Here is a 14,737-nt window from a genome sequence, read left to right as displayed (position 1 = left end):
TGACGACGCTGCTATCAATCGCCCGTCTGTCTGCATCGCTGCTCCCGCACGCTAATCACTCACCACACTGACACGGCCGTGTCGATGCTGCAGCCTGTCTCCTGCCAACTGTACCCGAACCCACTCCTCAGGCTCTTCCAAGGCACACTCACTGCACACGCACACCCGCTCACCTCTCCCCAACCCTACCCGCGCCTTACACACCGCCGCGTGGCTCGAGCCTGCACAAACTCGGACTGCTTGCCCCGTTAAAGACGTCCTAGAGCAGAGTTTTCGCACAGTCGTTGCAACGCGCTTGTTTAGGGCCAAGGCCGCTCGGAGCAGCGAGCCAGGTTCCAATTGATTATTATGACTTCACGCCCGCCTGCGGACCCGGCGCCCACTTCGCTCTCAGCGTCCCCGGCCAGCGATACCTTCAGCAGCAGCCCCTCTCGCGCCAGCCTCCGTGACAACTCCTCCTCCTACTACTCCTCCTCCTCCACAGCCACCATCACCCCTTCCACTGCCGCCTCCAAGATCCGCCCAAAGAGCCCAGCTGTAGATGCCCTTTCGCACCGTCCCGGACTAGTCTCGCGCACCTCCGACTCTTCCACAAAGACCATCCAACCCCGCCATCACATCCGCAACAAGTCGAGCAGTCTTGTCCCGACCCTTTCCACCCTCAACGTCGGCACTGCACCCTCGACCCGCCAACCACCCACCATGGCCTCCCACGCCGGCACCACGTCCTCTGGCGCTGCCGACCTGCTTCGACAGGCAATGACACGGTAAGCACGCCCTGCTTTGCCCTTTTTCCCCCATCTCGCCCTCGCCGCCCTCGCCGTGCTGGTTGGGTGTGTGCAGCCTTGGGCCGCCACCCCAGAGCTATCCCCGTCGCTTAGCAAAGCCTAGCATCTGAGCTGGTCAGATGCAGCTGAGCAACGTCCCCGTCCAACGTTGCACACTATTTCTTCGCCATCGGCCCAGCGACTCGTGGCCATGGCCGCAGCCCTCACACCACCACGTTGCTCCCGCCCCGACACGCACTCACCGCCCTTTAACTTGATGCGACATGATGTCGTCTTCTCCATTGCTGACTCACCACAGAGCAACAAACGAAAATAATGACGACGGACACGACCAGATCGGCTCCACCAGCTCCACGCCACCCGGTGCCACGACACCCAAGCCCGATCCTACGGACAAACGACTGCCGGGTATTCTGCATAGTTACTTTGGTCAGGTTCGTGATTCTCTTATGCCCTCGCGGAAGTCGTTGTCAGCGGCAAGCCCCTCCCCCGCACCCGTCACTTCTTCTGCACAGAACCATCTCGAGCCTGCACCGTCGGAACCCCAAGAAAAAGAGCAAAAAGAGTCATCTACCCAACCCAAAATGCTGCCTAGCCCCACCCCTAGTGCCTCTTCCCGAACTCCTTCAGCCTCACAGTTGGCTGGTGAAACGGAGAAGCTAACGCAAGGCGACTTTGCGCCGTTGCAACAGGCTACCCCTCCTCAGACTCCTCGCACACGCTCGCAAGAAACCAAGCCGCAGCCCTCGAACCTGTCTCGCACCTCCAATGCGTCAGACCAGTCCAAGGAAAGCAAGACGGCTCCCGTCGTCGCCCCAAAAGGCAAGCTCGCAGTCACAATCTCTGAAGGAAGGGGCCTCGTTCCCAGTGTAGACCCCTATGTCGTCTGCCAATTCCAATGGGCCGAGTATATCTCAGATGGCCCCAGGCACGATGACTCGAAGAAGGGCCGCCCACCCATGCAGATGAAGCGAACAGAGAGCCAAATGAACCACCCAATGGCTATCCCAATGAAGAGCCGACAGAGCAGCAACAGTGGCCACAGCTCAGACCCCAGGGACAATGGCTCTCTCGAAGAAGTCACCGCCCCCAAGTGGGGACACGAAGCAATTTTGTAAGTGGCGATATTTTTTCCCTTCACTTTTGTAGATTCCGAGCCTAACAGCTTCAAGTGATGTTGTTGGAGACCATGCAGAAGTCGACGTCTCAGTCTACGATCGCGCCAACGGCGAGGCTTTCCTCGGCCATGTTCGCTTCTGTCCAAACCTTGTTGAATATAACGAGCCCTACGATGGCTGGTTCCCACTGGAGCCTCGAGAAGGCGAAGGCGGCGTTGTTACTGGAGAAATCCATTTAAAGCTCAATTTCCAAAAGGTCGAAAAGAAGCACTATGGCCCAGAAGATTTCGAAATTCTCAAGCTTATTGGAAAGGGTACTTTTGGCCAGGTCTTCCAGGTCCGCAAGCGAGACACTCGCCGAATTTACGCCATGAAGGTCCTTTCGAAGAAGGTGATTGTACAGAAGAAGGAGGTGGCACATACACTTGGAGAACGCAACATTCTCGTTCGGACAGCCATGGCTGATTCGGCTTTCATTGTCGGGCTCAAATTCTCTTTCCAGACTCCTTCAGATTTGTACTTTGTAACCGACTACATGTCTGGAGGTGAGCTCTTCTGGCATCTCCAGAGAGAAGGTCGTTTCCAGGAAGCACGTGCCAAGTTCTACATTGCAGAGCTCATCCTCGCATTGCAGCATCTCCACGAACACAACATTGTGTACCGAGACCTCAAGCCTGAGAACATCCTTCTGGATGCAAACGGTCATATCGCACTCTGCGATTTTGGTCTGTCCAAGGCCAACCTCACCGAGAACGCCACAACCAACACATTCTGCGGCACTACCGAATACCTTGCTCCCGAGGTCCTCTTGGATGAGCACGGCTACACCAAGATGGTCGACTTCTGGTCTCTCGGTGTGCTAGTTTTCGAAATGTGCTGTGGCTGGAGTCCATTCTACGCAGAAGATACCCAGCAAATGTACAAGAACATTGCTTTCGGAAAAGTCAGGTTCCCTCGCGACGCCCTCAGCACAGAAGGTAGGAATTTCGTCAAGGGACTTCTCAACAGGAACCCCAAGCACAGACTCGGCGCTACACGCGATGCGGAAGAGTTGAAGGATCACCCCTTCTTTGCTGATATCGACTGGGACGCTCTGGCCAAGAAGAACGTTGTGCCTCCGTTCAAGCCCAAACTCAAGGGAGAGCTTGACGTGTCCAACTTCGATCCCGAGTTCACCAACGCTCTCAACGGTGCTGGTTCCCTGAATGCACGTGCTGCTGCTCTGGCTTCAGGTGTCAACTCGGCATCCACGCCACTCTCGCCAACGATGCAAGCCAACTTTGCCGGTTTCACCTTCACAGACCAGAGCACAATGGAGCAACAATTTGGCCATGATAGACACAGGAGCGAAGGCATGGAACGTATGGACGATGATACGGATGATGTCAACTGGGACAGGCCAGCAGGGCGTGGCGACAGGATGTCTGGCGTTGTTGCCAGCAACGAGCACGATGTCTTCAACCACGGCCAGTTTGACGTCTGATGAGCCTCTCATCAGATAATGGTCTCGTCCTTTTTTTCTACCGTTATGATTCTTCTACAGCACTTCCTTCCTACGACCCGACAAAAGTTGCTGTCTTGTTCTGTTTTATTAGTTCAAGGCAGTCTTATTGCTACGAGCCTCTTCTTGGATACCCAGAGCTTTCCCTACAACAAAGACTTGAACTACTTTCAAGTCTTTGATTAATATGCTCCATCAATTGCTGCTGCTGCCAACGCAACCAGTGGCTACAGAGGTACAATTCGCGTAACCTCCAACAGTCAGGGACCACTGTGTCCACTCCATGATCCACGACGATTCCAGGATTTTCCAGAATGAATTTTTACAGGTAGTGAAAACCTACGCACTACGACACGTACACCATCTTTCGTTTTTGCCGGGGCATGGGATTTGCATTGCGCGGTTGCATTGCTTTCGCTTTTTCCGTGTGTATGGGAGTTTTGTTTGTTAAATGGTGTGGTGTCGAGTCCAAGGCTTTATGCGATTATGTTTTTTATTTTTGCTATTGCCGTGCATTAAACTCGTAAGCTTTCTTTTTTTTCTCGCTTCTGTGCAAGTCGTTTATATATTTTTAAACTCACAAGTCAATTCATACAATATGCATCGTCATGGAACAGACAAAGGCGGGCATGGATATGGGCTAGGCTGCTTATACATACATCTGTAACTAAAATGCAAGATCAATGAAAATTAGAGAAATATGTCTTTGCCTTTTTTTTTCTTCTCAGTGGTGTAATACTTTGATGTAATTTACATGCTCATAAAAAAAAGAAGCCAAGGAGTTGATGCAATTTTTCTTCGTATTACGTTTTTTTCGTGCTTTCCCTTGCTTAGTCTTCACCGGTGCCGGTCATAACCATCAATATTGTTGAGTAAACATGTTGCCGCTAGTCTCAATGCGGCCCCCCTCCCGCACGTGAAAGTACAGTACTGATCTCTTCATCTTATCAGATGGATCAAACTTGTGTAGTAAGAGAAGAACGTAAGTGTAAAAGGTACCAAGGCGCGGAGGATCTAGCCTAACTCGTACAAAATGTGTACTACCATGTTACTCGGAACGTATTTCTTGGAATGAATTGAAAGCATGATTCGACGTTGTATGCAGAACAAAAAAAAGAAAAGTCGAAGCAAAGTGCAAAATTTGTAGGAAACCATGATAATTTGCATCTGAATTGTTTGCATTTTGTTAATCAACTTTATTTGTCTTTAAAAAACCCGACCTTGCCAAACCTTTTCTCCCAACAACAACAACTGCCAATCCCCCCTCCTCGCTTACCACTACTACTTTACAACTTGGGCTTGGCCTCACCCTCAACTTTAACCAGGGCCCGGCCATTCGTCAGCACCGTCTTGCCGCCGTCAACCCTGACGGTAAACCTTATCTCCTCTGCGCCTTGGGCATCCTTATCTCCCGTACGCCACATATCGACAATCAGCTTGTCAGCCGGCTTGACCGGGGCTGCGAAGCGCGCCTGGAACTCTTTCAGGTTCTCGGGCTTGCTGGCGCCGAAAATTTTGAGGATGGCATGGGCGGCCATGTTCCAGGAGAAGAGGCCGTGGATGATGGGGCCGCCGAAGCCCATTTTCTTGCCGGGCTCAGGGTCTGCGTGCAGCGGGTTGTAGTCGCCATTTAGGCGGTAGAGGTGCGGGGTTTCCAGCGTGGTTTGGTGGATGTGTGTGTAGTCGGGGCTGCGGGATGGAGGGGGGAAGTTGGGGACCTTGGGGCCTGCATGAGGGTTCATTTGTTAGTACTTGCGTTCTCCGATGATGACAAATGATGGGAAGATAGTTTGGTTTTGGTTTGACATACCCTTGGGACCACCCCATCCTCCTTGTCCGACGTAAAATCCACTTCCAACAGCTCGGGTGTACGTCTCTCCCGTTTCGGCATCAACAAGGCGTTGCTCGGTTTCTACAACCGTGCCTGACTTGCCCTTGTCGTACACGCCTAGCACTTTGCTTCGCACCTCGAACTTGCGACCCTCGCTGCTGACGGGAAGCTTCTTGAAGAATTGCATCTTGCGCTCACCATCAAGCACGTGCGTGGTGTCGAACTTGGGCACGCCCTCAATCGGCTCCGAGTTGCTGCGCGCATAGAAATCAATGACCTCCTGGTCGGTGTGCTTGAACGGGAGAATAACGGGATACGTGGGGAAGGCAGCAAAGGAAGGATGGAGTTCCTAGCATGGTTGTTAAAGCTCGTTCTTTCCGTAATACAACATATGTACACTCTCAATAGTTCGGTAGCATTGACTAGAGAGATGCTGGGCTAAATTGACTTACATAGAGGAAATGCAGCTCATCTGGGTATGTAACTCCAATGCTGTGTGCGAACAGCAAAAGATCGCGCTTCAGCCATGATACTTGAACTGGAGGAAACTCGAAGCCGACACCAGGTCCCAATTCTTTGCCCATGGTGGAAAAAAGGTATGTAGTGTAAATGGTAGTGGAGTCTTAATGTCAGGAACTTTCCTAGCCGCAATGCGCAATGCTAAATGTCAGTGGTTTCTTTAGATTGAAAGTATTTAAAGCTCAGGTGGTGTCGGAAGCCCGGGGTGGCAGGCGGGGCGGTAATCGCGACGCGGAGCTTTGAGGTTTGGGCCGAGGTACGATTCATTCATCAATACTCAACACAAGCTATGCCCCAAGAAGAAGTAGTAGTGGCATGACACAACAGCTCCCAAGAGGGGGCACCTGGTAGACAAAATCCCCGGGACTTTGCCTTACAAAGATCGATAATGCGCCGGAAACTTAGCAGCTTCTCAAGGTTTACAATATAAATCCATCACCATTAGAACAATAGCTTCATATACACATCGTCTTCGCTATATTTTCAAGTAGTATTTGCAGGTATACAAGACTAAAAAAAATTGCAGGTAAATGGTGCGGCTAACTGTATGAAGTACAAGTCCTTTTGTAGTACCGGGAACTTTGTTCCCCAGGAGACGAGGACCCAGTTTTGTTGAGTTGGTGCCGATGTCGGTATATTTAGTCGTTCTTTTGCATTTTTTCTGATAACAAATATAAACATGAGCAGTCTCGGTAAACTTCGTAGTATTATTATATCTATAGCATAGTTGCTTCAGTAAGGAACCTAAATAAAAACAGTACATTGTATGGACGCTCATAGAGAGGACCATACAATATACATGCCAATTCCCTTTCCATCATTTCGTCCTTCGTAATGTTTGTGAAACAGCACCATAACTCAGCAAAGCTACTAGGTGGGGTTCCAATTCCATGCGCCGAGAACAAAATGACAGAACCTTTGGAGTCTAAACCGAATCATAAAAATGACTTCTGCAAATGCTCAAAATGCAAGCGGAGGCAGAAAACAAGTCGTGGTAGAGGGGTATATCGTACGGCAAACATGCAGTTTACTCCTTGATAGTGTAGGAGCGGCGGAACATGCTGTCAACACCGGTGAGGTAGTAAACACCGGATGAAATGGTCTCGGGGTTACCCTTGGGAGTGTAGTCCTTTTGCAAATGGGCCTGCTCACGGAGGTTGCACATCTACAGATATAGTTAGCCATACAATTCAAAAACAATCTCATAGCATGTCCAAACTCACCTCATCGTAAACCTCGGGGGCTACTACGCGCCTGTTGGCAAGGCGGTTGTGAATGTCAAGCTGCTTAGTAAGGTTCTCGGTGCTGCCCCTGACAGTGAAGGAGAACAGGGACGAGGCCAGACCACTTCCGTAGCTGAACAGGCCAATGCGCTTGCCCTGCAGATCTTGGCTGTTGACATTGGCGAGTACACTGCACAAGCTACCGTAGACGCTGCCACAGTACATGTTGCCGCACTCGGTTGGGACCTGGATGCTAGGCTGGACGCGGGCAGCGAAGCGCTTCTTGGCAAGACCCATGAATGTCTTCTCGACAGTCTTGTCGCTGATGGAAGTGGCATAGTCGAGGTCGCGGAGCTCAGCGGGAACCTCGGCAAAGAGAGGGTTGGTGGGGTTGACAAGGTAGTCGTTGTAAAGCATACGTGCGTATGACTTGGCGACAAGCTTGCAGGTTGGCGCATGGAAAGCCATGTAGTCGAACCTGTCCAGAGGAGTCTCGAGCTCGTGGCTGCTTCCGTTGACGCCATTGCCATTTTGGCGTGCCTTGAGAGTCTTCTCGCGCTCGTTGTAAGCCTTGTAGCAGGCATCTACTGCCTCAGTGTAGCAGCGAAGGGAGAAATGACCATCGACGATGGGGTACTCGCTCTTAAGGTCAGGCTTGTAGAAGTCGTATGTGTGCCTAACATAAGAACCGCGTTGGCCGGCATCCATGACGAGGGGCGCGTTGGGACCAACGAGCATGGCCACGCATCCAGCTCCACCAGTGGGGCGGGCAGCACCCTTCTTGTAAAGCGCAATATCTCCTGCGACGACGATAGCGTCACGGCCGTCCCATGCCGACGACTCGATCCAGTTGACCGAGTTGAAAAGGGCGTTTGTTCCTCCATAGCATGCATTGACAGTGTCGATACCCTCAACGTTGTAGTTGCCAGATTCTTCGAACAGCTGCATGAGAACGGACTTGACAGACTTGGACTTGTCAAGCAGCGTCTCCGTGCCGACCTCGAGGCGGCCAATGTCCTTGGGGTCGATTTTGTACTTCTTGAAGAGGGAGGTGACGGTGGTCAGGGCGAGAGAGTAAATGTCTGGAGGTGGAAGATCAGTCTTGTGTCCAGGAACGAGTAATGCCAAAGGGCAGGAATGGTACAACTCACCCTCGCGATCGTCGCAAAAGGACATCTTGGTCTGGCCGAGACCAATAGTGTACTTGCCTGCGGAGACGCCATCGAACTTCTCGAGCTCAGTCTGGTCAACGCACTGCAGAGAGACTGGTTAGCGGGTGTTGCAGCAATCTGGACGCGTGACGGGGCGAGGAGGCCTGTCGCATGCGCAGGGAGTGGAAGTAGTGTACCTGGCTGGGGAAGTAGAGTTCAATGGCCTTGATGCCGATGTTGGAGGGACGAGCAGCCATGGTTGCAGTGTTTTGACGTGGTGGGGATGGAGTAGGAAGAGATTGTGTGGGCAGAAAAGAGGGGAGTTCACACCGCTGGTTTAAGTAGTTGAAGGAAGAGGATGCTACGCGTAAAGTGGAAAAGGGCCCCAACAGTAATAGCGGCGATCCGGATGTGGCAATGCTAGCAAGAGGTCAAGAGCATGGCTCGATAGGGGGCGAGTAATGAATTTATGCGGCCTTTGGCTGTTAACCCCGTCGACGGCCCACGCGCTGTCATTGTTGTCGGCGGATTTTCACAACAAAGTTTCAAGGGTCTTACAGGGAACATCAACGTCGCTGTCCTGTTGCGGGGTTTCTCCAAAAAAGAAACCATGCGGCTCCTTTGCCAGCGCCCTCGTCTGCGTCACTGACGCTGCGAGAAGGACGAGTGTTTTTTCTTTTTCTTGACACCCCCTTTCGGCCAGAGTTGCTGTCGTGCCACCAACACTCAGGGCAAGGCGTTTCGAGGGAGCAAAACTACCCGACAGCTTATCAGATATGTGCTTGGCATTCGGGGATTTGCCGCCAGCCACGCCATGTACTGTCTAAGTTGTCAAGCATGTAGCCACACCTGTAACCAGGTCCAGGTCTGTAAGCAACCAGAGACAACAGGTACCTGTTCGAGACCACCTACTTCGGGAACCGAACAGCCCTCTAATCCTACGAAGCTTGTCTGCAATAGTAGTCGGCTAGCACGTAGCCTCACAGCCCGCATAACACGGCTGCTCGTAAGCGAGACGTCCAGCTGCATCCAGTCGCATCCAGTTGCAGTCTAACAGCCAGCATGTAGCAGCATTTCCCGGATGGCCGACGTACATGTCATCGGAGTTGGACGTAGTCCTGCGACGGCTTTCTCCCCGAAACAGATTAAGGCAATAGGAAATCGTCCAGGAAGGGTAAATATGGTTATCGGATGGTCAAAGCATCAGGCAATTGCCGATATACATCCACTCAACCTGAAAAGCACTCATCCTGACCTTGTGTAGACTGTCACTGATGTACTATGAGTGTTGAGCAGATGTTACGGAAGCAGTAATTCCATAAAAGTGGCGGATGAAATGTACACCGACGGGATCCATTGTGCGCACAGTGCACAAGCGCTGCCAGCGCAACCAGCACCGCACATCACCAACACCAAGCAGCATCCATATAAGATCCCTTCTGATCTCGATCCGTCAGTCTGTTGCAACATTATGATGAAAATCCATCGCACATATGCACATGAGTCGTTCTGCTATTATCTTGAGTACACATACATCTTTGTTTGCATAAAAGTATAGTAGACAATGAGGAGTGATGAACTCGAGAATCACTAGTACACTGAAAACAGGGACAGGGTGGCAACGGCCTGCACCCCACTAAGGCAGAATGCACCGGGTAAGACCGCAATGCTAATCAAGAAAGTGACCGACGTGAAACAATGCGAACACTGTACCCCAACACACTGTATCGCCTTTCAATGGCGTGCTGCACATGGGGAGGCTGTTAAATATGCAGAAGTCATGAAGCGCACGTCCGGAGTGCCACCATTCGCCACCCATGTACATGCATATATGTCTATATATATGTCCATCCGTCACCGTAGTGTATGTACTGTACATATACATTGTATGTCAGCACAAAACCATCGCACTCACTCGACAAAGCTGTGTATTGCGAGTAGCCTCTGAACTTTGCAAGCGAAGAGTCTGTTGAGGCAGCAGTGCACATATGGCATGCCCCCCATGTACTTGTTGGGCCCGGGACCGAGTAATCTCAGTGATTTCAAGCAAGCAGGCGGAAATGTGCCATTGCGTGTATGTGTAGCGAAAATAAGACATTGGCAATCGCTATAGCATTTGGGAGAGGGGCTGGCAAAGGCATGTGTCCTCAGTTTCGCGGCCTTGTCGAATGATGCAGGCACAGGACTGGGTGTTCGTGCTAAGCGGCCGGTTTGGGACTAGTGGCGTCTCAGACTTCCAAGTTCCAAACCTGCCCGATGCGCCCTCTCTCCGCACACAGCCCCAACATCACGACACGACACACACCAAAAACCGCACCACATTCGCTATCCGCACACGACCGATCGCTTCCGAGCGCGCCATTACTACCAGAATTTCACGGAGAGAAGCTTGAATCGCTGCTTGGGAGATCCGGCAGGGGGGTCAGAGCCTCTGTGGCTCTCAGGGACGACCGTTCAGCGCCATGGATAGACGCAACAGTGACGATAACGAGCCATCGCGGCGCTCGAGCGAACCCGATGTTTTCGATGATGATAACGAAATCGATCCGAGCGAAGATGACTTCATGCCCTCAGTTTCGGACGGCTTTCGGCCAGCCAACACTACCGAGACGTGGCACAGCGACCGTCAGGACCACGACCGGATAGCTAAACCGCAACGACAGACGTCCACGTCAAAACCCAACAGCACAGATTTGCGGAGGACGGCTACGCGGAACAGCACCGCTAAAGTACACGATCCCATGACGCAAGATGGCCGATCGCCGCTCAACAGGGGATCCAGCCAACGGTCACCCCTGGGACATACGCATCGCGACTCGGTGAGCTCTACGGCGTCTTTTGCGACAACAAGCAACTCGGAAAACCCTTTTGAGACCGGACCCAGCCACCCATATGGCATGTATCCGCAGCTATCCATGGCGCGGCCATTGAGTGTGGCGACGAGCTCGACAGAGCGACAGCCACATCGATCCATGTCGTTACAACGGCCCACTCATCCGTATGCCATGTACTCGCAGAGTGGAATTGTCGACGAGGAACCACCAGAAGAGCCCGCACGGCCACCTGCGCCCCCGGTACAATCGGCTATTCCGGTTGGATTCCCGGGTTTAAACAATGGCTACCACCGAGTGCTTGGGCCCGATGGCGAGGAGCAGGACATCATTGGACCAGACGGCCACACAGAGCAGCTTCCCCCGTACTCAAGATATCCAGAAGAAGGTCCAACCAAGGCGTCCTTGGCTGCCGAGGCAAGCGCGTCGCGTGTAGTTCCTGCACCCGCCCAAGTTGATCCAGAAGACCCTTTCAATTCTCCGCCGTCTCCCGTGTCACCACTGGGTTCAACATCCTTCTCTGCATCCTCCCTCTCAACCGCTGCTACTCCTGCCGCTCCTCTCTTGCCTTCCGTCACACCCGCCCGTCTGCCACCTCAAAGACCAGAAACTCAAACCGGCAATGTTGCACCCACTACCTCCACTGCCCCATCAAGCAACCACACCATACCAGCTGAACCTTCAGACTCTTCATCTGCGTCATTGTTGGCGAATGAGAACCAGTTTTTGGAGAAATCGGAGCTGGCTGATGAGAAAACACCTTGGCGGAAGAGGAAGTTATGGGGCAAAGTTCCAATGGGCCTTGCCCTCGCAATTCTAATAGCTACCATAATCCTTGCCATCGCCCTCGGAGCTGTAATCGGTACCATTGCTACGAAGAAACAAATCACTGACGAGAATGAGGAGGGAAATCGTCACCCGCATGAGGAAGCGTAAGTCATTAGCTATCTGACAATTCCCACTTGCTGACTTTGAGTAGCCAACCGCAGGTCACTGGTCAAAACGGATCTCTTTTTGACGCTGTCCCTATCTCGGCCCCCTCTGGTATGGCCTCAATACCCACAGGGCCTTTCGCACTTCCTATGGGCATGCCGCAAGAGAGTACTCCAGGATGTTTAACTCAAGCAAATCAATACTCTGCATGGTCGTGCAAAATGACCTTTGCTCCCCTCGTTATAACAGTCAACGAAACTACTGTGGATGGCGATACCATACAGGTAGCATCCATGGGCGCTGGTCCTTCTGTACCAAAGGGAACTATCCTCTATGGCCTCCAAACCCCCACGCTAGACAAGAAGCCACTCAGCCTCGTGCTTGACCTGGATTTCAAGGCTTATGGCCCGGCTTACCATTTTTCTGCTCGGTATGACAAACTGGTCATCCTGCCACCAGAGCAACTCAACCTTGGGTCAGCATTCACGACACGACAAGACGTAAAATATAGGCAACGATTCGAGGTGAAACCTGGTGACTTTCCCTGGTATTGTTACTGGAATGACACATATATTGAGGGTTATATCTACGTGCAGGACAACTCGACGGCAGCCTCATTTACGTCTTTTCCTACTGAATGGCCTACCCCCACCCCTTCCACCCTGGAAACCGTCTCCATCGAGGCCATGACCGTTACGGCAACAACAACAGACACTGTTTCAGTGGATATAATGGAGACTGCTAAGCCAACCCCGTCTGCTTCTGCTCGTGTCAGTCGACGAGATACGTCCTCCGATGATCCTCCGTCGCGTATGCCACCTTACCCGCGTACTGTCAAGATTGAGGAGCGCCGCCTCGCCGACTCGCCACAACCGTACTGTCAACAGATGGTTCTACTAGACAATGGAGAGATTACGACAGCACCAGGTCCAAACGATAGTCCAATCAGAATATGGTTGCAAGAGGCAGATCCGAGCTACGAAGAGTTCCTTGCTGCTCAGCCCAGCAATGCCCCATCAAATAAGGACAAACGTCAAAGCCCTTCTGAAATGCAGAGACGTGCCGACCCACTAGACGCCTGCCACTGTCAGTGGATGTTTAGTTAAGCAATGTGCGCTTGGTATAAGCTTTTTCATTATTTCATCTATCCCTAGAGCGAGGGCTGCATCCTGGACTACGATTCCTTTGTTTTCTTTTCCCTTACATGCAAGCACTGGGTACATCTTATGTTGTGGTGTTTATGGCGCTTTCCCACTCGGCTGCTTACGAGTTTTCACGCATATCCGGCATATACCTGTTCTCATTTCGTTTAGTCATATTGTTGCATGCTATGCTCATAGCCTTGTCTTTGTATCTTTGATAGGATGGTAAGAGGATCCTATTGGTCTATATCGGCGTACAATGTTGCTTCACTAGCTTGTACATATTGCGATGGTTGGATCCGGAACCGCGAATTATAGTTGTCGCGTGAGTTCATGCTGAAGAGGTAGTAGATAGAATAACCTGGAATACCATTGACAATCATATCAGTCTATGTACTTATCGCAGATTTGTTGGTGACTACATTCCCTGTAAGCGATCCGGGCATTGAACATCCGTTTGCGGTTTCATCTCCTAGAAGGCGAAGGCCATTGTTGCATCATCACGATCCGCCAGTCTTGGGCGTGTTGTATGCATACAACCGAACAAGGACTCATAGCTCAACAGCCTAGCGCCTGGATCCCAATAACCAATCCATACTTAATCTCACTTCGACAAAGGAGAACCAGTCTTCAAACGCGTACTCTTTCGTCCTTGCGCAAACCCAAACTGCCAACCCTTTTCAACTGGCCGCATAGCTATTCTCATCGCTTGCCGTTCTTCATAATCTGGGAGCGCAACCACTTTAGTATGTGCTTCAACACATAATTCTTGCAAAACAAATCCCCTATCTCTCTCATTCTCTACGACAATGAATTACTGGAAGAATTCGAAGTGAGCCGAACTTTTTGTGATGATTTCACGATATTCTACTATCACGATCGTGTATTCCAGAAACCAAGGTGAGCGTGGCTGTGAGATGGCATGCTGTGCAAGCAGCAATGTTGCATCTCCAAGTCCGACTGTGAGTATGCGAATTTAATGCGTTTTGAGGAAGAGGCTTATACAAGCGTGCCGTCCGGTTCGCCGGGTAGTCGTTTAACACGCCTCTGCTCCCAGTCCTCAAGATCTTTCGCTTGCAACCGCTGCAAATTTGTCAGCTCAAGCCATTGAAATCCTATATCGATACTGTACATACGTAGTATTCATCACGCATGTTGACCTTTCTCCGCTCCCCTCTGAGGCCCATTGCTTGCTCTTGTGTGATCTGCTGGTTTTTGCGGTCATATCGTTCGTATCGCAGTGCCGTGGCGGGTGTCAGCATGAAAGACCCCGCCACCATGGTAGTGAGGAACGGCAGCCCAAAAAGTAGGAATGGGTGCTTCTGAAGCGATTTACGGTATCGCGCTGCAAGCGAGTTGGGCAGCGTGGCGCTGAAAGACTTGGATGTGAAGGGGCCTGGCATGGCTCGGATTTGTCAAGGCTAGGCCCTAGCGGACAGACAGGAAGTTCAGTAATATGAGTTCAAGGTGATGTGCTGTGTTCTCGGATCGGGAGGTGGGCCCGCAAGTTCTGTCGGAACTGAAGATGGATGATGCAGTGCAGTTGCGGAGCAGCGCTCTTTCCCGAGACAGGACTTGGCGGCGTCCCGTGACTACGTGAATTGTCCCACACGCGCCTCACGTAATCCCACCCACGTCCCTCTTTGGTATGCATTGCTCTTTCACCATACGCCATCGCTCACAACAGTAGAGCGACAAAA

General features: G+C 51.7%; 6 protein-coding genes across 6 annotated transcripts; 2 read left to right on the top strand and 4 right to left on the bottom strand.

Moving 5' to 3' along the window:
- Positions 1-348: 348 nt before the first annotated feature.
- On the top strand, positions 349-3,389 carry COCCADRAFT_23282 (uncharacterized protein; the record flags this gene model as incomplete). Its single annotated transcript, XM_007710445.1, has 3 exons — positions 349-767; positions 1,087-1,902; positions 1,961-3,389. The coding sequence occupies 3 exons, from the start codon at positions 349-351 to the stop codon at positions 3,387-3,389; spliced, it is 2,664 nt and encodes an 887-aa protein (XP_007708635.1).
- A 1,304-nt stretch (positions 3,390-4,693) lies between these two features.
- COCCADRAFT_86676 (uncharacterized protein) lies at positions 4,694-5,822 on the bottom strand (the record flags this gene model as incomplete). Its single annotated transcript, XM_007710484.1, has 3 exons — positions 4,694-5,133; positions 5,218-5,587; positions 5,691-5,822. The coding sequence occupies 3 exons, from the start codon at positions 5,820-5,822 to the stop codon at positions 4,694-4,696; spliced, it is 942 nt and encodes a 313-aa protein (XP_007708674.1).
- Positions 5,823-6,784: 962 nt separating this feature from the next.
- COCCADRAFT_86666 (uncharacterized protein) lies at positions 6,785-8,388 on the bottom strand (the record flags this gene model as incomplete). Its single annotated transcript, XM_007710483.1, has 4 exons — positions 6,785-6,922; positions 6,981-8,062; positions 8,132-8,234; positions 8,329-8,388. The coding sequence occupies 4 exons, from the start codon at positions 8,386-8,388 to the stop codon at positions 6,785-6,787; spliced, it is 1,383 nt and encodes a 460-aa protein (XP_007708673.1).
- A 275-nt stretch (positions 8,389-8,663) lies between these two features.
- Positions 8,664-9,227, bottom strand: COCCADRAFT_23279 (uncharacterized protein; the record flags this gene model as incomplete). The annotated part of the gene is made up of 3 exons (XM_007710444.1): positions 8,664-8,950; positions 9,044-9,082; positions 9,116-9,227. The coding sequence occupies 3 exons, from the start codon at positions 9,225-9,227 to the stop codon at positions 8,664-8,666; spliced, it is 438 nt and encodes a 145-aa protein (XP_007708634.1).
- A 1,366-nt stretch (positions 9,228-10,593) lies between these two features.
- Positions 10,594-13,001, top strand: COCCADRAFT_33662 (uncharacterized protein; the record flags this gene model as incomplete). Its single annotated transcript, XM_007710460.1, has 2 exons — positions 10,594-11,894; positions 11,942-13,001. The coding sequence occupies 2 exons, from the start codon at positions 10,594-10,596 to the stop codon at positions 12,999-13,001; spliced, it is 2,361 nt and encodes a 786-aa protein (XP_007708650.1).
- A 1,035-nt stretch (positions 13,002-14,036) lies between these two features.
- COCCADRAFT_86727 (uncharacterized protein) lies at positions 14,037-14,440 on the bottom strand (the record flags this gene model as incomplete). The annotated part of the gene is made up of 2 exons (XM_007710482.1): positions 14,037-14,120; positions 14,174-14,440. 2 exons carry the CDS (start codon positions 14,438-14,440, stop codon positions 14,037-14,039), a joined length of 351 nt encoding a protein of 116 aa, XP_007708672.1.
- Positions 14,441-14,737: the final 297 nt, after the last annotated feature.

The sequence above is a fragment of the Bipolaris zeicola genome, assembly GCF_000523435.1.
Source record: "Bipolaris zeicola 26-R-13 unplaced genomic scaffold scaffold_18, whole genome shotgun sequence".
Lineage (NCBI taxonomy): Eukaryota > Fungi > Ascomycota > Dothideomycetes > Pleosporales > Pleosporaceae > Bipolaris > Bipolaris zeicola.
The sequence above is the reverse complement of the archived record's forward strand: the minus strand, read 5'-3'. Positions and strand labels throughout refer to the sequence as shown.